The sequence below is a fragment of the Condylostylus longicornis genome, unplaced genomic scaffold, assembly GCF_029603195.1.
Source record: "Condylostylus longicornis isolate FDR11 unplaced genomic scaffold, ASM2960319v2 ptg000026l, whole genome shotgun sequence".
NCBI classification, from domain to species: domain Eukaryota; kingdom Metazoa; phylum Arthropoda; class Insecta; order Diptera; family Dolichopodidae; genus Condylostylus; species Condylostylus longicornis.
This window is the reverse complement of record NW_026577995.1, coordinates 4,168,833-4,193,369: the sequence shown is the minus strand read 5'-3', so window position 1 is coordinate 4,193,369 and position 24,537 is coordinate 4,168,833. Positions and strand designations below refer to the sequence as shown.

The 24,537-nt window shown below is 24.8% G+C and overlaps 1 protein-coding gene across 1 annotated transcript in view; it reads right to left on the bottom strand.

Annotated features, from left to right (window-relative positions):
- The window catches only part of LOC129607091 (putative uncharacterized protein DDB_G0282133), a 69,800-nt gene extending 45,489 nt beyond the window's left edge, over positions 1-24,311 (bottom strand). Inside the window, exon 1 of the mRNA XM_055517819.1 lies at positions 22,966-24,311. Coding sequence (XP_055373794.1) covers positions 22,966-23,770 — 805 coding nt within the window. The 5' untranslated portion in view covers positions 23,771-24,311. The remainder of the gene's footprint in view (positions 1-22,965) is intronic.
- Between the last annotated feature and the right edge of the window lie 226 nt (positions 24,312-24,537).

Genomic DNA, 24,537 nt, shown 5'->3' with positions numbered 1-24,537 from the left:
TATTACAATAAAATACCTACTAATCTACTTAACTACAAAATTTTTTTATTAAAATTAATTTAATTTTTAATTACATAACATTAAAATTTTTTAAGAATAAATTAAGAATTGTTTTTTTTCACTTTCAGAATTTTTTTCTCATTCGGAACAATTGTTCGTATCTGTATGTATTATGAGAAAAATTCTTCAAAACAGAAAAAAATTGTAAAAATAACAGACTAACTTCATCAAATGCTGTTATGTAAAATTGTTTTGTGCAAATAATTTTTTTCATTAAGAAACTACTTACAGTAACAAATTAATCTTTGTCGTGTGTGCACATTTAATTACATATTATTATTAAGGTGAAAAATTTTAATTAACAAATTACTTAATATGTATTTTTTTTTACTGATATTCGTAGCTCTAATTTACTTATACGCGGTATGCAGTTAAAATTATAATGATGAAAATAATTAAAAGAATAATTGACATGAATTATTTTTATTATTGTATTGTTATTATTTTTTCGAATTTGCATATACATATACGTATTAGTATTACAAATAAAATTCAAAAATTATTTGTTAGTTATTAATTTAGAATTAATAAAACTATTCGAGTGTAAAGGTTTCTGCACAAATATCAAAATTTGATGACTTTATACAGCAAATAATTAGGATATGTATAAGTATATTAAATTTATAACCTTACGTACTACGATAAGTACAAAAGATGAGCACTAGTTTTGCAAAGCTTTAAATGATTAATTAAGTTCAATTGGATTTAATAACTGAAGAAAGGCTATTGGATAACAACACAATATGTTTGACCGACAATGCGTATCTAGAATGCATGTACATAAGTAAGTATAAATTTTTTTGGAAATTCTAAATTCTAATAAATATTCGAATATTTTCAAAATTTATGAATAGTTATTTTAAAAATTTTCTACATATTTTGTTCACAGAGACCGATACTTCGCTTACAAGTAAATTTGGTGTTTTCTCGATATGGTAAACTTTATATGATAACAATACCTTTCAATGTTATGAAATGGAGTCGGTAAACAACTGGATGGTTAATATTTTATTCTATTATAAATATTACTATTATATTAGGACAATTATTGTTTCGTCTTAACGATTAACTGTTAAATTAAATTAGTATAAAATTATTTAGGATCTTTTTTCAGAATTAGTAATGTAGCATTTAAATATGGAGGAATTTAAATTATTTAGTCAGAGTCGCAAAAAATATGAAAATACAATACAATATTCACTTGAATATTGCTATTGCTGTATTGCTAAATCTTTTTAGATTTTTTTAACAAATGTATAAAATCATTGCCTACTAGATCACTATGAATCAAAATACATGAATTTGCATTTTATTAATCGTGAAATAAAAAAATTCCAAGAAATTCTTTTAAGAAACTTGAGATAAAAAATATTTTTTTTATAAATGTACGACAAAACGCCTGTGATAAAATTTATCTGTAAAATGCCTTTTTATTTTTAAAATAAATAAAGTGCATTTTGTGTTAAAATAATTATAGCAACTTTATCATAATTGCTTTTTTAATTTTCATTTAATATCAAAGTAATTTATTTAAACGAGCTCAATTTTTCATAACACTAGCAAAAACCTAGTGTTAACATTATTTTACTTGAATTATTTATTTATTTTTAATTAAAATAAATTAATTATTTAAAATTAAATCAACAGAAAATGCATTTTTCAGGAACTGACGAATATTTGTTAAAAGGAGTTTATATAGAAAATATTATAAGTAATAGGGGACGTCGCTTGAAACCGCTCATATATATTGGAGATAATGTAAAAGTAATAAGGATTTTCCTACTTATAAGAACATTTATTTTCTCTTTGATTGTATATGCTTTCTTATTATTTTCCTCCGAGTTATGGTGTTGTAATTAATTGCTATCAGTCTTGGGATATTTGATCGAGGCAAAACACAATGCCATTTTTTGCCAAATTTCAAAAGCTTGGTAGTTTGTTAAAGGACACAAAATATGGTTTTCACTGTATAAAAAGTACATACAACGCTATTACAACTGCAAAGCAACATTTGAAAAGTGAAACTGTTTCAGAACTGTTTCAGAAACTGTTTGTTTGAAGCCCCTATCTTTTTCGGAACGGAAGTTATATCAAAAAAGCTTAGATAACTACAAATTTCGTTAAAATTCCTTAAAATCCCTGGAACTTGAAAACCCTTGAGATTTCGCACCTACTCCGGAACAAAAGTTTTACCCATTTTCGACCCTCTAACCAATGATATATGTTGTTGTATACCTTTCTGAATCACCCTGTATAAATGAAAAATTTCGGACGTTTTCAGTCAAAACTTTGTAATGCTTTTTAAAAACGATATTATCCCAAAACTTAACTTGATATTAACATTTAAAAAACTAAATGCAAAACTAAAAACCATTGTGCCGAATCTAGCATTAAAAATGCTAATATTCCAACACTGCTAAAATTCAATCTTTGGTCAAACAACTGAAAATGACGAAAATTTTATATGAAGAGGAACCCTCATTTAGAAGACAATTTGTTTATATTCTTTATTCTTATTCTCTCTATATTACGGAACTTCTTTATTACACACAAAAAAATTTTAGGATTTGAGTAATAGTTTCATAGAGATACGACTATATACATACCATTCATAAATACATACATATGTACGTATGTAAATTTTCGAACAAATTTCTTAGAGTATTTCAAAGTACTTACTTATTGCCAGAAAATATCTGTGCTAATTTTCGTTCTTTAATAATAACTCTAAGGAATTGTATGCAAATGATTTACTTAAAATTTTTTTATCATTCTTTAATTAAGCACTATAAAATTTCAACTATAAAACTCCGATTGAAGACTATAATTTAGAACCATAGAATTTCTGATTAAAATACTGTTGAACATTATGTGCAAATATAATCACTATATTCATAAAGATTTTAGAGATTAAGCAGATAAGCACTAATAAAATATTTATAAAAAAATAGCACATATCCTTTATACATACATATACAGTATAGGTATATACATAATCAATACGTCATCAAAATTTAGAAAATATCAATTTAGTAGCCATTTTTTACCTTATTACCATATTTTATCAGTAAATCGAAGATAATCACATACATATACATGCAAGATCTATTTTTATAATAAAATTTAAGATAAATTTGTATACACATACCTACATACTTTACACTATATTAGTTTATTTAAAAATTCAAAATTTATAAACATTAGCTGATCATAGAATTCGACAAAAAAAAAACTTGTTTAAAATCTTAGGAAAAATAAAAAAAAAAATATTTTTATATAATTTTTATCATTAATTAATTCATAAGAAGGAAAAAAAAAACAAACTTAAGTGTGAAATAATAAAATTTCTAAGGTCACGTTCGCACATTGACCCCACCAATACTTATGATTTTTTTATACTCGTACATAAATAGCTTAAGTTTTACCTATATGCGTACCTCTTTACTTTCTTTGAATTAAGAGAAAGAACTAAGTATAACAAGAGGATGATTTTTATTAAATTGACAAAACATAATTCTTAACTAAATATTTAGAATTACAGAAAATTACTTCATAAATACAAATAAAATCTTATGCGTATATACATACTTACAACATAGAAGTATATATACAGGGTGATTCAGCAATCAGTGCCTTAACATACACCATTGTTTAGGACATCAAAAATAAGTAAAATTTTTGTTCAGAACTAGGTATTTAATCTCAAATTTCTACTTGTTAAGTTTTTTTGATTAAAACTTTTCTTCCGAAAAAGGTAGCAAATTCAAATGAACAGTTTCTGAAAGGAAACATGATGCAACTTCGGAATACCAAGCATTCGAACTTTTGAAAAATAAAAATTTTTCGCTTATTTTTTTTTAGTTTTCTCTAACCCGATAGTTTCTTTTGTACACAATTTCTTGAAACTCTAATAATTTCTTTTAAGGAATTTTGTCCAGCTCGTTAAGATTTAATTTAAGTTATTAAACGTCAAAAATTCCGTAACGGTACGGGTGATATCGTACAAACAGTATTTCTATGTCAAGATTTTAAAGGTCCTAATAAAATGTAATAAATCAAAAAATTTTTCAAAACTCTCATAAAGGTGCTGTAATTATCAATTTTTAATAATTTTTTATTTAAAAAAGAGTCTCAGTAAGTAAGTTACTCTAAAAAACAGTTGACATAGCCGTTGAGAACCGTTATTTTGCATATTTAGCACAAGGACGGGTTTTCTTTTGCTATTCGGTATTTGAGCTTATATTTTTGATACCTCAAACCTGAACAATTTTTAATGTCAAATTAATTTTATTTGATTCTAATTTACGACACAGAGAAAATAGCGTTCAAATAGTTGTTTTCACAAATTATTTATTTGATTATTTTAGTAGAGGAATTGAAGATTAGTAGATGAATTGTTATTTTTAAATCTGTGTCACAATGTTATAAATGGATAATCGATAATATTCCAATCAGCAACTCAAATGATGAAAGTGACTTAAAATTTGTCATGTCTACGAATGAACTACCTATTTAAAATATAGTCTTTGCCAACATTTACGTAAAATCATGAATAAAGAGTAACTTTACAATTTTTTTGTATTTTGTTTTTTCAATTTAAAAATCAAAACTCTGTAAAAAATCACCCATTATTTTTATTTTATAAATAATAAATGTATCTAATTATATCTAATGTAAAAGTAAGATATGAGATGAATAAATAAATGAATACTTATGTGACTGACTAATTATAAATATTCTATTTTTACTTTACAAAAGCATAATTGCAATAACAGAATGTACTTGAGTATGCACTTGCTTGTTTTACAAGCATAAAATAATTATCAGTACATAATTGGTGCTGCATCTCTTAGAGTTGAAGAATATATAGGCCAAATTTATTTGAGAAGGTTTAATCGGTGCAGTAAATTTTTCTGTGTATACTTGTAAACAATATTTTTTAAATTAGATTATGAGTAACAGAAATCTATTAATCTTTTATTGATGATTCGGTGAAAATAAGTACTTACTTAATTTTCCATTATTTTCTTACAATCGCTCTTTTAATGGTATTGAGGTACCGAAATACCCGCGATTATTATGAAATTAAGAAAAAATTTAAAAATTTTTTAAGAAGAAATGTTTCCGATTTTCTTTCTACTTTTATTAAGAACTTTTGGGCTCGACTTAAATTGCAGGTATAATTTTTAATAAGGTATTTTTCTTCTCCATTTCATTTTCTTGAAATTATTTTTTAAAAAATTTACACCAAATCAAATTATTCAATGCTTTAAAACACTCAAATTTAGATTAATTTCAAGTTATTTGTCCCAAATATACTCGTATTTTTTTGTTTTCAATATTTTAACATTAATTTTTGATTAGTGCAGATTAAATTTCATGTTTTCGATATTGTATCATGTACAATATAAGACTTCTTTAAAATTCCCATAAGAATTATTTTTTTTTTTTAAATATCAAAAAATAATCAATTTATACAAGTATGAGTAAAAAAATGGTTAAAAATTACAAAAAAAAAAAAATTGTTATGAGCAAGACTATGGTAATATTATAAACGACGATTTCAAGTTTTTATTATAGCTGAAATTTACAATTTGATACATCAAATTTTTGATGGCTTGTCAAAACCTAATCATACATTATCTATGTAGTTTTTTTTTGCTTTTAATTCACTGGAGAAATCTGTAAGCTCGTTGCGATTCACTGTTTAATGTCCAAATTCTTTTTTCATAATATCAAAGAAAAAAAAAATATATTATTAACGTAATAAGATGAACTTTTGTTTGTAGAAAAAAAAAACGAGAAAAATAGAGTTGATAATGACAACTCTTTGATACCCAACGAATTTGTAGGGCAGCTGGTTAAACTACAAGTTTGATTAAGTCCGTATTAAATAGGGTGTTGGAATTTGCTGCTATAAACTCTTTGTGAAAAATTTTTTTTTTGTATCTCAGCTCTATCGAATTTTCACTCATCACTAAGATGGATCGACATGGCTTAATCGTTTAGACGATCGACAGCGGCTTAATTCGAGAAAGAATATAAGTGTATATATGCACGTCTATATCACAGACTTTTATTTTTAAACGAAATAATAATTGCTGTAAGTTTTACCACATTACGCACAACTTCAGTTTTGTATTCTGAATAGTTTCTAAGGTGTGACCAAACAACTATAAAAGTTGTATGGCAACAACTATAAGGAACCAAGAAATTTCAATGATTTTTATCACAGTCCCAGTACCAATTTGCAATGACATATTTCTGAGATATACCCAAATATTTTTTGAAGTTGCATTTTTTGAATTATTGGCTCGAACATATCCAATTGAAATAGGGTAAATACTACTGATCTAATACTAAATACCATTCATCCAATTTCAATAGGATTCCGGCATTTACTTATTTTCATAAATCTTTTGTGAAAATTTGGTGCGCTTAATTTACTTCACTTTAGTTTTTGAGTTATCGTTGGGACAGATGGAAGACATGGTAGAATCGAATCAGAATTCGACGAAGATCGAAAGCATACTCCTATGTTTATATTCAGCGCAATATTTCTTAGCGTTACAAATGGTAAGACAAATTTATAATACTTTTTAAACATGCGTTCGTACGGTTATAAAAATATAAAATTTCAATAGAATAAACCGTTCTTTTAAATTTAAGAGTATAAGCATTCTCTACAGTAAATTTCCAGTTTTTATGGTTTTATCTCGAAAAAAAAAATTTATTCGATCAAAAAATAAATTTTTGATCTTTATTATTGCGTTTATTAATATTAAAGTTTTTAACACAAACTATGGAAAATAATCGTCAAAGTTTATTTTTTTTTCAAAGAAATTAGAATGAGTAGGTGAACTTTAGAGATGAAAATCGATAATATTCTAAAATGGGGAAAAAAAATATTATGAAAGTGCTTTTATTTTTCTGTAATTTAATTTTTAAAGATCATCGAATATAGCAACCACGTTTCAGTAATAAGCATAAATACAGTAATTGACAGAAATTAATTTTCCAGGGATGAAGCAGAAATGTGAAAGTAGTTGAATATTTTTTTTGTAATAATTGTTTGCCTTACAAGATTTCGGCATTGAATATTTCTACGGAATTTACTTCAAAGTGTAATTAAACTCTTTAAGTAATTTGGCCTTAAACAGTTCCTTTTTCTTTTTTAATGTGCAATTGTATAAGTAATACCTACTGAGTATTTGAACGGGCAAGAACTTATTTATGAATTGTTATGTTTTCCAATTTCAGTATACGATTTTCTTTATAGTTATTTCAATTACAGTGCTTTTATTTTGAAATAGTCGTGCAGTCAGAATTTCATTTTTTCATTTCTCAATAATATTAATAACTTAGCCCTATGATTTTTCAGATGGTTTCATATTTTAGTTTTGTAAATGTCCTATTTCTCATTAATTTCAAAAAAATTTTTTTAGTCTTGAAATTTTCATTTCAATTTGTTAAATTTTTTGAATTACAACTTTTTTATTGCATTGTCAGATTAACGAATATTGCATTAAATTTTTTCGAAAAATTATTTGAAAAAAATTTATCTGTACAGACATAGATTTTTTGTAAGGACTGTATTCGAATTTTTGGTTTATATATGACCAATGTGTGGTTGATTTACGTTATGTGCGCAATAATGTGGCGTGATGATTGGTCGAGACATTAAAATGTGGTTGGAATCGCGATGATTTCGAGGCAGCAAAATGTGTAGGGAAAACACTTTTTATTTTACGAAATCAAATCTTAAAATTGAACATTAAAAATCAAAAAATCCTAGACTCAGTTATTAAGAAAATAACTGTTTGTAAATTTCCTTTTTTTTATTTAAATAAGAACTTATGAATTTTATTAAAAAAAAACATAAAATCTCAGCATCTAAAATATTCATTTACTTAGTTTACTTACATATTTTTCTGTACACATTATGTAAGTATGTATGTATGTAATATTATGTTGTCGCCTTGTTTGGTTTTTTTCATTTTAGCTTTACATGCTCATTACATTCTTGAAAAACTCCATCGATATTTCTGGTTTTTTTTTTTAAGAAAATTTAACTTTGATTGTTCAATACTTTAAGTTGATTTGTTCTAGGAAATCCATATAAAGTAAAGAAGAAAATTTAAGTATGTAAGAAGAAAAAAAAAATGTATGATGTATGAAATGCGTACGTAAACAACAGAAGTAAATAATTGTAAGAAATAAGTTTATTTAGGGTTGCCTACCTAATTGAATTTTATTAGGTTACAATATTCGTGTTTTTTAATTTAAATGTATTCGCTCTGAATAATATTGACGATTGAATTTTTGGTATCCAGCTGAAATTATATTTTGTCACAAAAATACCCCTCATATATGTTTTAGAAGCCAACAAAATAAAAGAAAACCAAAATTTTCTACAAAATACATGTAATGAAATGTGGAGGTTCTCTTATAAACTTGCACCAAAAATGGAGTATTTTACAAGTAATTAAGACAAAAGTTAGCCTTATCGTACATAATGACCATGACCGTCAAAAAGGTATAGTAAATAGTATGACATTTTATTGAGCAGTTAGCTCTTACTTCAGTAAGCTTTCTAAGATTAGACATACATAAGTAGACAAAAAAATTTAAATTATATGCAAGATGGCCACTCTAATAGTATGTACATTCGAGTACAAGAAAATTTTCAAGTGCTTAAAGAATATGTACATATTATGTAAGTATGCGTGTATAAGTAGTTTAAAACCACACATTTTATGCATGTATTTATTTGAATGAAAGTTTATTATTGAGTTCTTTTTCTATTTTCTAATTTCATTCTATTTTTGAAAATTTGTTTTTGCTACCAATCTTGAAGATGAAAAACAAACCCTCACCTCTTTCTCTTATACGATTTTTAAGTATCCATTATATTTTTTTATAAAATCAAAGAGTACCTCTCTTACTTAGTGCTTTTAAGTATATTGGTTTATTTCTATTTTTTTTTTGTATTCAATTGTTTTCGATTTTGATTATCTTTTTTTCTCTGTTCCGGATTGAATTACTAAACTGGTAATATTTACCTGTAATATTGAATATTAAATTGAGTATCCTATATATATGTATAAAGAAAACAGGCAAACATAAACTTGTTTGCTTTAAGCAAACACAATGTTGTGCTTATCCACATGAATTTTTATAAAAAAAAGAAAATAAAATCAATTTTCACACACTATAATAATATTAGTATGAGCGATATGACACATAAGACTGAATTTTTATTATACAGGGTACTTATTATCTAAGTAAGTAAATTGAGACTTTTTGAAAATTATCGTGAGAATTTCATAATAATTGAAAAAAAAATTAATTTTTTTAAAGAAGTATTTTTTGTGAGAATTTTTGCAAATTTTTCAACAAATTTTTCAAAAAAAATTTTTAATAATAGTTTGACATAATCATAATCGCAAGAAGTTTGAATCAACTTGTATTAATAAATATTACTTGTTTCATGCGAAAACTTAAACTTACTCGGTGCAATATCGTTAAATACAGCAGACTCACTTTAGTATGCTTACTACATTTTGATTTAATTCAAGTTGAGAGTAAAATTTTTAAAGAGTACAAAATTCTTCTATATGTATATATACATACTTAAATTCAATAGCAATAAATTTATTATTAAATATTAATTTTCAAAAATTATTTACTATATTTTCTTGGTTTTAGGTACATTATCATTTATAATATTCTAATGTGCTATTGATTTCGGGTCGAAGGAAGATTATAATCGCTAAAGCGAGCAATAAAAAATATATAAAAGCACATTTATATTTTTTTGCATATATGTATACGTATATATGTATATTTGAATAGACATATATAAATTTACGGCTAGAATTCTCTCAAGAGAACACTCATCAAAAATTTATAAGAACGATCAAATCTATACGTATACTTAAGTATACGATAATCTGAACAAACAAATACATAAGACGATAATAGATCTATCAACTATTGATCATGAATACCTTAGGAGGTACATACTTATACATATACATACATAGGTATAAATCAATAAAATTTTTATTTGAACAAATAGAATAAAATTTTAGCAAGCGAATAAACATAACGGTGTGATTTCAATATAAGAAAAATAAATATTTAAATTTTGATTTTTTTTCTCGCTAAATAGACAATAATCATACTTGAATTTTTATTAAATTTTCAGTACTTATAGAGTTTTTATTAATTTGTGAATTATGAGAATTTGCAAGTTCTTGCAACAGAATTTTTGTAAAGTTTGAGAATTATTCGAAAAATAAGTAAGTGCCTATTCATAAAGATAGAATTTTTAAATATGTAGATCCAAGTTTTAGGTTTAAGTATTGTACATATCTTACATATTGTACTCGTACATAAAATTTGTATCTAATCAAGCGTATACGTCAAAAATATTAAAACGTCATTTGCAATTTCCATAAGTATGGTCATTTATTCAACAGGATATTCTGAAAAGCTTCGACTACCCATATTTAACTATATTTTTAGGTAAGAAGGCGGTCTATCGATATTATAGGCAATTAAATAACAATTTAGAAATTTTTATACATAAATACTCATTTACCAAATTTACTGCCTCCAGATTATATTATTGAAAAAAATTAGCTTTTCGTTGAAACATTGTTTGGAAATCAAAAGTAACTGATATATCTAAGTTAATGATAATGTATAAGTATATCATGTATTTTATTCGAAACCCGGGGACGTCAAAAACTAATTTCTAGAGATCAATTTAGGAATATCATAAAGTAAATAATATTTACATTACAATATATGCATATTTTCTAATGTTACCCAACAAAATGTTGAGCAACATCTATGTATTATTATTATTAATTGTTCTATATCAATTTTGCTTAACGTAAATAATTAATTAATACTTATATTATAGCTCCATTTACAAAGAAAAGGCTTTATTTATATTTGAAAAACTCAATCTGCGGTTATTTACAATATTCATTTCTCGGAGGGTAGAACTAGTCTGATTTCATACTGGGCAGTAACCTAAGTTTAAGAAGTACGGTTTTAAGTAGAATATATCTATAATTTTCATACATACGGAAGTAATAATAAAATTTATAATTTAATTTTAAATTTGTTATTTTTATAAATTCACATTATTAAATAATATAAGTAATTTTCATATTTCACACAATTGAATAAAGTTTAAAAACTGCTGTGATTGCAAATTCTAAAATATACTTTTTCGTACTAAGTAAGTAATTTCAATGAGTTCTTTTGGAATTGAATAAAATTTCACACTCTTACGTAATTCTTAAACAATTCAATTATTTTAAAACCTTAAGTAGGTATTTAGATTACTTGCCCTATACTTACTATAAGAAATTTAAAAGTTGCCATATTACTATTTATTTACTAACTGTATTTTTTATATTTGCGTCATTCATTGAATTTAAAAAAATTAAGTATAATAAATCATAATAATTAATTATTAAAATCTGAAAAGTTTTTAGGTTAATTTGTTAATTATCACCTTTTTTATTGAAAACTATCAATTTAAATGGCTTTTTCTAAAATTTTCATATATCATTTTCATTAATAGTTATACAGTAGCAAAAAAATAATCAACTAATTTTTTGCAAGTATAAGTAGCGCAAAATATCTTTCAATAAGTACTGAAGTTATGCATTTGCCAGTTATTCCAAAATTTAATATGTCTGAGTTAAAGTAAATGTAAATTTAAGCGAAGTACGTATACTCGTTTTAGACGATAAAAGATTATCTAAATGATTGTAAAACAGGCAATATGTGAGTTTGAGCTCAAGAGTGTTAAAAAATAGAGTGAAAATAGACTGCTCTATGATTAGAGAAAAATTTCTTTATTATACTTAACTGAAGTTGGTATAATGGAATTGAAGTTGAATGTCTGTGACTTACAAAACTCAGCGAAAGCTTAAAATTTACAATGAATTTTATATTTCAAAATGAATTACTAAAAGCTATTGAAATTGTACGCTATTCTAATTAGTCGACTGAGGATTCGATAGTAACATAAAACAAGAGCGGAGCTTTAGCGAAAAAAATTGGGACTGCTTTTTTCGTACAATGCAGCGGATTCAAAAGTTTTTCGTTGTTGTAAAACTAAAACTGTCACGATTCGGAATTTTATTGTCGCAGTCATAGGGGTAAATAGAAGGGGGCCAGGGATAGTCGAATTTTCTAGTTAAAATTCTGTTTTTAATTTTTCATAAAGCTAAATGTTTAAAGTCTAAAAATTTATGTTTTATCTATAACATACCTACATATGCATAAATTAATGTATACGATTCTCTCTGAGTACATATCTTTATCCTCAACCAAGAAGAAAAAAAAAGTATTTTAACAAAAATTTTAACTTAAAAAATTTCAAATCAAATTATTGCAAGTGCTTTTATAACCTGAAAACACACCTACATGCATATAGGAACTTAGCAGTATGTACACAGTTACATATACATATATACTCGGTTATGTCATTATTTTAAGTACATATAAATCAAAGTTTTTATACAGAAAACTCGTATAAGTACTTTATACGTATTTGTACATATGATGTAAATATGTATGTAAAAAATGTGATGCTGAATTTTAATTTTGTAAGAAATTTGAACTGAAATTATGGTATGATATTTTCATTAAACATAACCTTATATAAGTAAGCATAAATACTTGCAATAAATTCAATAAATATGTGTACATATTCATATGAAACTAGCTATGATAAGTATGTATATGTACAATTTTTTAAAAATATTTATATAAGTAACTATAGTACTCGTTTATTTTTACAGGGTAATGAATTAGAGTGCACCATAACTAAAAGAATAGACGCCATATATGTAAGTAAATAATATTTTCTTTTCATTTTCGGTAAGTACTTAGTGATTTCTTGTTCGATTACATTAGTTTCTTCATATGTGTATTCAACATAAATTTATGTTTTGACTTTAAGATAGACTTAGGGAAAAATTAAATAAAATCATTTAAGTAAGTAAAGATTTATAAATTAGAATTTCGTAAAAAAAAAAAATCCTACTTAAAAAAGCTTTAAGTTTTTTATAAAAAAATTTGGTAATTAAAGTAAAACTATAGACAAGGAAATAAAAGAGTATACAGTGATTAGCAATTCTAACAAAGATCTGCAATAGCAGCACGTTTTTGTAGTTTTTGTTGGTAGCATTTTTGTTGGTAGAACTTCACAAATATCTTCTGTCAAATCGACAACCTAAAATTTTTTTCTGTTTTTATAGGCATAACCTTAATTAAGTAGTAGAGAACTCATTATTGAAATATAATAACGGCTGTAAATGTCATTAAAATATTAATCAAACTTTTTAACACCAGAGTTATTGTTGGCAACGCTGCTTTAGCAGCTCTATTGCAGTGCAGTTTTAACTAATAACATTGCAATCAGAACTATAAACGCGAATTCAACCAATGTCAAATTATAAACGACTAAGTACTTAATTGTAAAACCCATGACAAAATATTTATGATTCAATTTGATTTGGCTGAATTTATAGAAGTCAGTTCGCGACAATAGACATATCACATGTTTTATAAATCGAATTTTAGATTGGCTTACCGAAATTCTCCCTTCAACTTTATTTATTTTGGCATTATATTTTTAAAACTCTAATAAATACAGAGAAATTACAAACTTAATTAGAATGAAAAACAAGGAAAAAAATTTTGTTTTACTTTCCATGGAAAATATTTTTGAAATTTTTCAAATAAGAAAAGTAATTATAATTATTGGTGAATAAGAAGTACTTGTAAAGCAAAAAAAATGATTAATTTAATTGATTCACTTAATGCCGATTTTATTTTAAAAGATTATTAAGTGTAATTTTATTTAATTTTTAAACATTTATCATGATATTTTAATTTTATTTTAAATTGATTTTTATTTACTGCTAAATGCAATTATTTTGATAATTTTTTTTTGCACCATCATACCAAAATTATTCGATCATATTTGTACATACATACTTGAATTACCTAGAGAAATTCAATATACTCTAGAGATTTAAATAGAAAATAATTTACTAGGTGCAGCGCACTCTATTATTTATAATTGGTACTTACATATTAATTTTAACGTTTGGTACGAGTATAAGGTTTGGTTCACAAATTTAATTCACGATTCTTTATTAGTGTATGGAAAAGTTTTCATTTGAAAAATTTTATAATTTTATAAATTTTAAAGAAAAAGGATTCGAGTGCCTAATTTCAGAAAATTCCAAAGAAAAGTTTTATATTTTATGCCAAAGAATACCCTTTTCAGATCACATTTTAAAAATTAAAGACTGCTACACAAAATAATTAGAATCTGGTTAAAATAAAAACATATGTATATAGATGGCGTGTTTAGTTTGTCTACTATTTACTTAAATATTTATGTTAATGACATTGGACCTTTTTACACGTGTATGCATTGAGCTTATGCTCATTACTTATTTAATGGCTGTTTATAATTATAACACATGTTAATTGCAATGACATAATTAATATGAGAATTGCTGTTTCTAAATACACGTGAGTTAGATGAATGTCGTATGTGTATGTAATCCCGGTTTGACATCACATACTGTCTGACAGGAAATAATACATAAATAATTACTGTATTTTCATTAATATTGATGTAAAGTCTCTGATAATTTCAATAAAATATGCAAAATATCATCAGATTTTATCGTAAATTTTAATCTTAGATTTTATCGTATATATATGTAAACAGCACCTGCCATATTATGATTTTAAACATTAAATTAATTAAAATTGCATAAAATTTTCGTAATTCAGTATATCGAATTAGGGCGGTAAACTTCATTACATAATTTAAAGAAACACACATCAAAGCAGGAGTTTTTTTTTCATATTCGGACAATCGTTTCCCCAGTTTATATGCAATTTAAAAATGCAATACCGTAAATTATTTATCAACTAATCTATTAATTTATTATACACCATAAAATTTTGAATATACATATACTTACTTGAATGGAGTAATTAATGACTTTCGTTTTAATGCAACAATTCAATTATAATAATAAAATATAACTAAATAAGTAATTTAGAAAGGTTTTATAAAGTTTGAGTACAATGCCTTAAATGAAGAAAAAAATCATATTGCTGTTGTAAGCTAGTTAAGTATTTTTTTTCTTTGAAAAAAAATGGAAGTAATTTTCATAATGACTTGCGGTGATTTAACACGTAAATGGATAAATTTAATTTTATAATTCATTAAATTTATGGTTACTTAAATGCAATATAACAATAAGTACAAGAAAAGAAAAAAACAATTTTAAGATATAAAAAGTAAGTGAAAAATTGCATACCATTTAATTTATAAATTACTTAGTCAGTAATAAGGAGGCACTTGCACATGTAAGTATAATAGTTATTGTTATTGCCATATTATGTACCTTGTTATACACATATAAGTAAATAAATGCAAAAAAAGAATGAATTCAATGTAATTTTTGATTTTAATAGTTTGAAACTACAAATTTTACCTTATAAGCACATATGCATACTGAGACACTGACTTTATTAAAACGGTTGGCTGCCATCTTTTGTGGCGATTGTAAAATGGGCGTTGATCATAAACAATGTTGTAACAATAATTTTCAAGTAAATTATTTTTAAAAAATTAATTTTGTCAAATTGACATTGCTAAAATGTTAGTAAGTTTATTAATATAAGTTTCTTATAAATTATACTAATACAGCAGTGTCAAAAACTACATTTACAGTTTTAAAACTAGTCTGCAAAGATATTTAAAAGTTTAAAAATCTTAAATCAATTATTTTTATCGTTTGTATTTGTCGCTGGGAAAAATACTTTTATATTTATTTATTTCAGAAGTAGAGACGATTTTCGTTGTTAGCAGAACAACGGCCGAGCAGCAACATCACCTGTTCAATATTTTGTATATAATGTCACCACAAGCATACGAGCAGATGATGTCAAAAATGTTGCCAGCAAGGAAAATTTCGCTTCCTTCTGGGCGAATTCATATATGTACGCCTTCATTTATATATTCTAGTAGTACACGAGTGTGCTTTTGCATTGTTTTCACCTTTAGATGGATATTACTCAAAATGGTGCAAATTCATGTGTCAAATTATATAAGTGACAGCCGCAGGTTACTTAAACTACTGAACAGAAAAATTTGATTGACGTAATTCTAATAGCAAATTTTAATTAAATTCATGATAATTTGGAGCTTCATTTTCACAAATTTAGGTAATTATAGATAATTAAAGCTAACTATGTAAATGGTGTTATAGTAGATTATAAAAATACAGGTTGATTTGCTCTATTGTGCCGTGTTATATAAACACTTAAACGTGTACTTATTGGTTGAAAGAGTTAAAAATTAAAAAAAAAAAAAAAGCCCGAAACAATAAAAAAAATTTTTGTTTCCTTCTTAAATTCGTGAAGTTCATAAAATAAAAATAGAACTCTTTTATATAAGTAATTTGAAAAACATGCATAACACATTTTGTTTGCACTTACTGCTTCTATAAGAAAAACTACATATATATATACAGCTTATACAAAGATTAAATATACAATATTTAAAACTTATGTGTTTGTACAGAATTGTACATAATGTAAAAAAAAATTCAATTTGTAATAAATACTATTCTGTTAATCCATTGAACCAAAGAGAACTTATGTAGTAAATAACAGGTTAGTTGACACGTTGAATTTTCAAAATTTATAGTATAACACGCAAAGTATTTAAAGTTTTTTGAAATAATCTTTAGTTAAAAATCTCTAAATATCATAACTAAGTACATACATGCTTATTTACATATATACATATTATATATAATTGTGTGGTTATATAGATATGGACATAAATGAAAAGGTGCTTAAATTATTCTGGTTCAATATTCTTGTTCAATGTGATTTTTATGAAATATTTTGCTTTAAGTTTTATTATCCCCTAAAGTATAGTTACTTATGGTATCTTAAAATTAATTAAATTTCAAGTTCTTATAAGAAGCTTATGCGATTGAGGGGATTGTTTTTAAAATAAGCAATTCTTTAAGTCTTTCAAATTACATTTTAATTTCTTATATCTGTGGTATGAGGGCCAAGACCCCAACTGGATCTCCTCCATTTACTGGTGGCTTGTAAAATTTGATTATCTCGTTCTGACAAGTTTTACTTCGATTGAAGACTAGAAGAAGCTTAGCGATGTCATACAAAACAACACACATAAAAACTCTAATCGTAAACCAAGCCGTATTATCACACATTTACAAATTAGTAAAATTTTTTCGTTCATTCTGCTCTAAAGGGAGTCGTCTCATTTTATTTTCCACCATTTTGGTCGCATTTTACTTTCATCTTCTTAAAATTGATTCCGGAAAGAGATTCTTCAGTGTGTTAAATTATGCTCAATAAATATTAGTACTTACTCTTTGAAATTAATACTGCCATTAGTACTTACTAATTACATAGTAAGTACTTATGTCAATATTAAACTCAAATTTAACCACAGAAAAGAATTTCGAGATTACGAAAATAAATTTTAAGATATTTTTAATAAATAAATAAGTACTTATGGTGAATGAAAAATAAAATTAAGAGAAGTAAAATAACCTTTAACTGAATTAAATGATGATGCTCATTGCTCACTTCATCCGTAAATAAATTCTTAGTTTTCTTTACATTTATTACATACATAGAACATGCACAAGACTCTTTGTTTGTGTATTTTTTGTTACAATGAATGAACTTATACAAAAAGTAGGATGTTACGTACTATAATCAAATTAAATTTTTTAATTAAATTTTTAGTAGGGAACGTTCATTATAAGAACTTTAATAAATTTTTATATTTGAATGAAATTTACTCATAAATAATAAAACAAACCCATATGCAGGTTCTTGAATTTTACAAAAAAGAAAATTCGAAAAATGTAAAGCATGTTCTCCATAGCGATAATTTTAATGATAACATTGACTTTAATATTTGAATTAAGAATATTTACTTGATTCCACATAATATTTTATTCCACATTTTTATTGGGGTTCTGTATTTAACCGAAATAGTGATATATTGAGAATGTCTTGGAATTTAAGCTTAGAAAAGGCTTCTTAAAAAAATTTCGTACCATAAAGACTTAAAAAGTTTTCAACTTTAAAATTAATTTGCGGTGAAATTTATTTTTTATTTTTGCTTAAATTTTATAGAAAACACTTGAATCCTTGAATCTCAAATCCTATATAGCTGCATATATGATGTTATTATGTTCTCTTATAATTATACTCTAATTTTGTTATTCCTTTCTCTTTTGTTGTCTTTTCTCAACAGACACTCATTCAATGATGTCAAAACTTAAATTAATGAACATACATCAAAACATACACTTTATTTCATATGTTTTATATTTAGTATAGGTACAGAAATACTGCATTAATTTTTCTCTTTGTTTTTTTTCTTATTTTATTCAAAATCTTTTAATTCCATTTAGATTAGTAGCATATGCATGCTATAAATATTCATAAAAAAAAAGCCATGCAGTCTATTTTAACCAATTAAGTTTACCTCTAGACTAGATTATTTTAATATACATTTACGTTAACACATTAGGGATCCAAAAGAAGAAAATAAGAAAAAAAAATATTATTTATATAAATAAAACAGTGAATTCTCGTAAAATTGAATTTAAATTTTTGTTTTAAACTTACTGAATTCTAAAAATTTTTTCGAAATTTTAAGTACTTCATAACTATTTGCACAAAAGTTTGTTTAAGTATATTTGAGAGGGGAATGCATTGTTGGAGTTCATTTTGTTGCTTTTGTATAAAAATAATTAAAATATTGAGTGCTCAAGCAGTTAAATCTAATTTTCTCTGAAATTAATTCCTTTCAGCCACTATTTTAAAGCATTGCAAAATTTTTAAATTTAAAAGTTTATCGGTAGAATATCTAATTCATAATTTGTTACCTCTAATGAATACCAAGAATGACAGAGCTATAAAAAAAAACAAAAATAGTAGATTTGCTTATTTGCCGTTGACATTCGATTCCAATATATCAAGCTAATAGTTTCCGAACACTTCAAGTACAGCTTAACAAAATTTTCAAACAAAATATTTTATATTATATATAGATTATTTGTGATCTAAATCAAAATGAATACGTCGGGAAGTAAGTACATTGAAAATACCAACACAAAGAAATAAGTGTCTTCAAACACAATTAACGTATCAGAAGAGTAGATGAATAAGTTTTGAATTGTCATAAGTTTTGAAGTCAAGATACGTCAATTTGATTTCATCAATAGTGAAAAATTTTTTACAATAATAAATATGTTGAGACGAACATGTAATATGTTGCTTGATAGTTTAAATTTTAAACAATATGGACGCGTTTATTTTGAACAGTATGTCAAAATTATATATATACCTACAATATTTCAAAAATTACGTCTTCGATAAGTTTGTACGTGTGCTCTTGGCAATTTCATATTTTAGTTAACACTTTTGTCAGACATTTTCTATATAAGAATGTTCAATTGTTGCCTAAAATATCAAAATTTAAAAAAAAATTATATTATTTACTTAAAAAAACAAATAGTACCGAGATATGTCATTGAAAATTTTGAAATTCCTTAAAATGTCATATTAGAAAATGATTTTGTTTTACGCTATTCTACTGTTCGTGATTTATTTATTTAAGCATTTGTGTATGTTTTTCTTCATGTTCTTACATATTAGATATACATAATATGTATGTATTCTTATTTGTGTACATTATGTATATTATCATATAATTACATATACATAACCTACATGAATAGAGAGATTTCAGATTCGATAAAAAAAAAAAAATTAAAAAATTTATTTGTTCTATTGTTTTTTTCCTGCTTATTTGTTTTTTTTTTTTTTTTACAAGTTACTAATAAAAAATGTTCGGCTTAGATCTTATCAAGTAATAATTGATGTAATTTCACTGATATTTCTTTTATTTCCTTTATCTATGTATACGGCGATAAGTGCATATACCACATGTACATGTATGCCAACTTATTTATAAGTATATATTGTTGGTATCTATGTATATTATGTACCTACTATGAATTTGTGTAAACATTGTTAAATTCCAAAAATGAACATTCTCTTCAACTTAAAATATAACATTAAACACAACCACATACACATTATTTAGTTTACATTAAATTTCACCCTTATCATTTTAACAGAATATTGTAAATAAATAGAAAATCAAAGAAGAAAAAAAAAATTAAGGGCAACAATGTGAAATAAAATTTTCACAGTTCCCTTTATTTTTCTATACATATATTTTTTTTCTCTTTTTCTTTATTTGATGAATGCAATGAAGGCACACAAGTATAACACATTAAATGTTTACATTTACTTTTTTTTTTTGTCTTCTTATGCTTTTCTCAATTGATTTAAAACAACTAAACAAGACTTAAAGATTTTTTCTTCTTTTCTTATAAAACCGCCAATATCTAAATTATCTATTAAAAAAAAAAAAATTAAGTAAGTATAACATTGAATTTGTTTTTGAAAAATCAAAAACTTTTATACATAATGTGAAATATGATACAAGAGTGCGAGACTGCAGTTTTTATCTGAGAGACAAAAAAAAAAAATAATTATAAAAGATAAGATCTTAAGATTAAACGGAAATGACGACAAGGAAGTTGTTATACTTATTTATAACATGTACACATATGAACAGGCTTATGTAAGCCTTATGGTACTCAAATAAAATATACACAATGATTTTGTCTTTTGTTTAAAAAAAATTTACTCATACAATAACAATATTTTAAGAATTACATTAATATTTTATGTTTATTCCAAAAAGGAGGAAATTCGAACAAAAAAACAAACTAATATATTGTAGCTTGTTTAAGTGTAAGTATGAAACAAAAATGTTGAAATAAGTATCCTTAAAACTTAAATAAATCTGGAATTTTTTCACATTCATATAAGTAAGTACTCACGTCAAATTTTTTTAGAGTGTTATTAAATTCTTTTATCATTCTGAATGCCTACACGAATCTTTCAATGTGGCATTAGGAATAGGCATTCTTAATGTCTATTCCTAATTCCTACTTTGAATATAATTTATTATCATAAGATTTAAGCGATAGAATTGAGAATAACTAGGTCCATGTCACGAATTCCGTTCATTGAATTGAAATTTCGAAAATTACGAATATCATATCGTCAATTCCGAATTACTGAAATTCTGCTATAAATACTTGTAGAAATGTACATAATCATAAATTACGTTCGTATAGTAAAAATAAATGTCAATAATCTACGAAAGAAATAATCACACGTAACAAGCAATTTAAAGAGAGAACGATCGTTTTAAATGTTGACGTTTTGATTTTTTTTGAGTTTGAATTCCTCTCACAAAGTTATAATGAAGGGAGATGAATTTATGTATATTTGCTTAAAAATTAAATAATAATAAAAAAAAGTTAATTTTGTAACAATGTAATGATATCTGAAAATTGACTGGAATAACTTTATTTCCTTCGTTTTGTAAATAAAATGTTGCAATAATATTTATTCAAGGTGAAGTAAGGATGGTAAGAATTTTTTTTTTTTTTTTTTATTTTAAAGAAATAAACAAAGCCGAATAGATGTGAAAAGCAAATGGAACAAACAGGCTTTAAATCAAATAAATTTTTAAAAAATTGCTTTTCAAACTCATGTAGAGATTCTTACATTACAAAAAAAAAAAAAACAAAAAATTGAAGAACCAAAAAGACAATAATTTAAAAGTTTAAGAAATTTTTTTTCATCGAAGTTCTAGAATTAAAATGTTCCTGTAGCAAGTCAGCCTTCCTCAGCTGGTAATGAAATTTCGTAAGCTAAAATGATTCGTGACTCCTTAATTTAATTAAAACAACATTTTTTGTGAAATAACTTAAATGGCTTTTCCATTTAACGAGTAGCTTCCATAATGAAAACAATTTTACTATTATGGAAGCATGTCAAATGGCTTGATATTTTTTTCTTAATTCTATTTGATTACCTATTTCAAATTCTAATTTACAACTTCAAAATTTCTTAAAGCAATTTTCATGTATACATACACAATAATTGCAATGAATTTGTCTTTGCAATAACATTTACAATTACGTACTTTATTAAATAAAAATCATTTAAACATTAACAGCACAGATCCCAGAATTATGTCGAAAAATATGAAATTTTGCTTTTCAACAATTTCTATTCGAAATTTTTCCAACAAAAATTTTAGAATTTTCTTTAATTGATTACTGACGTAATACAATCTTTTTTAAAATTAAAAAAACAATTTAAGTATTGTCTTTTTTTAAAAAATTTTATTGTCAATTTACTTACATACACACATTCATACACTTAAATACATATTATCCCTCGAATCGTACTAAAATCTGTACTTTAAAATACAGAATACCCACACATCTTATAAAACTTTAATAAAACTCCTTGCTATCTTTCTCACTACTCTTTTAGAGATAATAACCGCTCGTCGCGCTCACAATTCAAAAAAATGAATGCATTTTCATGAAGCTTTTTTAAAATGCAGTTAAAATTTTTAATGAGAAAAACAGAAAAAAATAAAATCAAAAATATTTAACAAAAAAAAAATTAAAACAAAAAAACCAAAAAACCTGTATGGAAATTCAAATAAGGGGAAGAGTAAAAAAAAAAAAAATTCATTCATAATTTCAATTTAATTTTTAATTCTGGTTTTTCGTTATGCAGTGCAGTTACTATAGTTATTTATAATGTATTCATGTTTATAAAATATAAAAAAAAAAAACAGAAGAAAAAAAAATATATGAAAAAAATACTTACGAACTTCAATTTCCTTCGGATTATATTTACTAACACTATCCTCTAAAGCTAAAATTTTTTGTTTAATATTTTGTGTACGACAACTAACTCTTTGTAATTCTGTATTTAAATCCAAAAATATATCATTTGCTATTATGACCACAGACGCTAATTGCCTTAAGCAGTTTGTTAGTGTTATATTGGAAATAGTTTCAAATTCTTTTCCATTTACTATTGAACTACTCGTACTATTACTATTGGTATAGCTAGTTATATTATTTGCATTTAAACCACCATCATCTACTTCATCATTAATATTATTATGAATTTTACTATTTAATAGTTCATTAGTCGTGCAAGTACAACAACTATTCTTTTGATGATTATGATGTTGATTTTCATTCTGATTTATTGTGCGACGATCATCATCATCATGATCATTATTATCATCAATATTATCACGAGCATTTATAGAAGGAATAGTGGAAGGAGAAGAAGTATTTTTTTTCGTCGCCGATGTTGTCGTCGCCAGAACAACATTACTATTATTTGATGTTGATGTTGATGATGATGATGATGATGGAGGCGATGATGTTGATGATGATGAAGATGATGATGGAGTTGATGTTGTTGTTGCTTTTATTGAAGAAGTTGTTGCTGTAGCCCTACAATAATTGCATACATTGGTGCCACTGCCCTTCTGTAATTTTTGTTGTGTTAGTTGCTGTTGTTGTTGTATTTGTTGTTGTAAGGCAAAACCAGCTTTTCCTTTTCCATAGGATCGTGATAAAAAAGTCGGAGTGACTATTCTTTGCACAAATGGCATTTTCTAGCATTTTTTTAAATATGATATTATGAACAATTAATAAAAATCACGTTTTATTTTTTGAATTAAATAAAATTAATTTTTTAAATAACATACATATGTATGTATGTACATACATAAGTATTTTAAATTTATTTAACAGAAACTATATAGCACCTGCTTTTTTTCATATTTTAATTTACGGAAAATTAAGAATGTGGTAAAATAACTATATGTAATACATTTTTGAAATAGGATACACACTTATTATTACATACACTTAAATATTGTATACAAAACGTAACTTAATAATTTTTGAAGTAAGGCACAACTTATACGTAAAAAAACACACTTAAATATATTTTACAAATGCATGATAAATTTGAAAATTATTTTTTTTTTTTCTTAATATTTACAATATTATAAATTATGAAATTAATAACTTAACATTAAATATTTAAATAAAAAAAGAATAATAATAATTTATAATTAAAAAGTGCTAACGAATCATGGTTTTTTTTTACAGATAAAATTCTTTTGAAACGAACCGGTCGTAATCCCCTTTTAGCACTAAACAAATTTTTCAATTTTATATTTTACAAGTATCTGGAATCTTGATTGACTAGAATACCTTTTGGATATTTGTCGCTAGGCTATGTGTCGCTGTATCATATAACTTTATTTAAAAAAACAACAACAAATTTTTAGTAGTGTCGTTTGAATTGACATTGAATCGGTTTATTCAACGGGTAAAGTGCAACGGGTATGTGCAATATTTGCTTATTGAA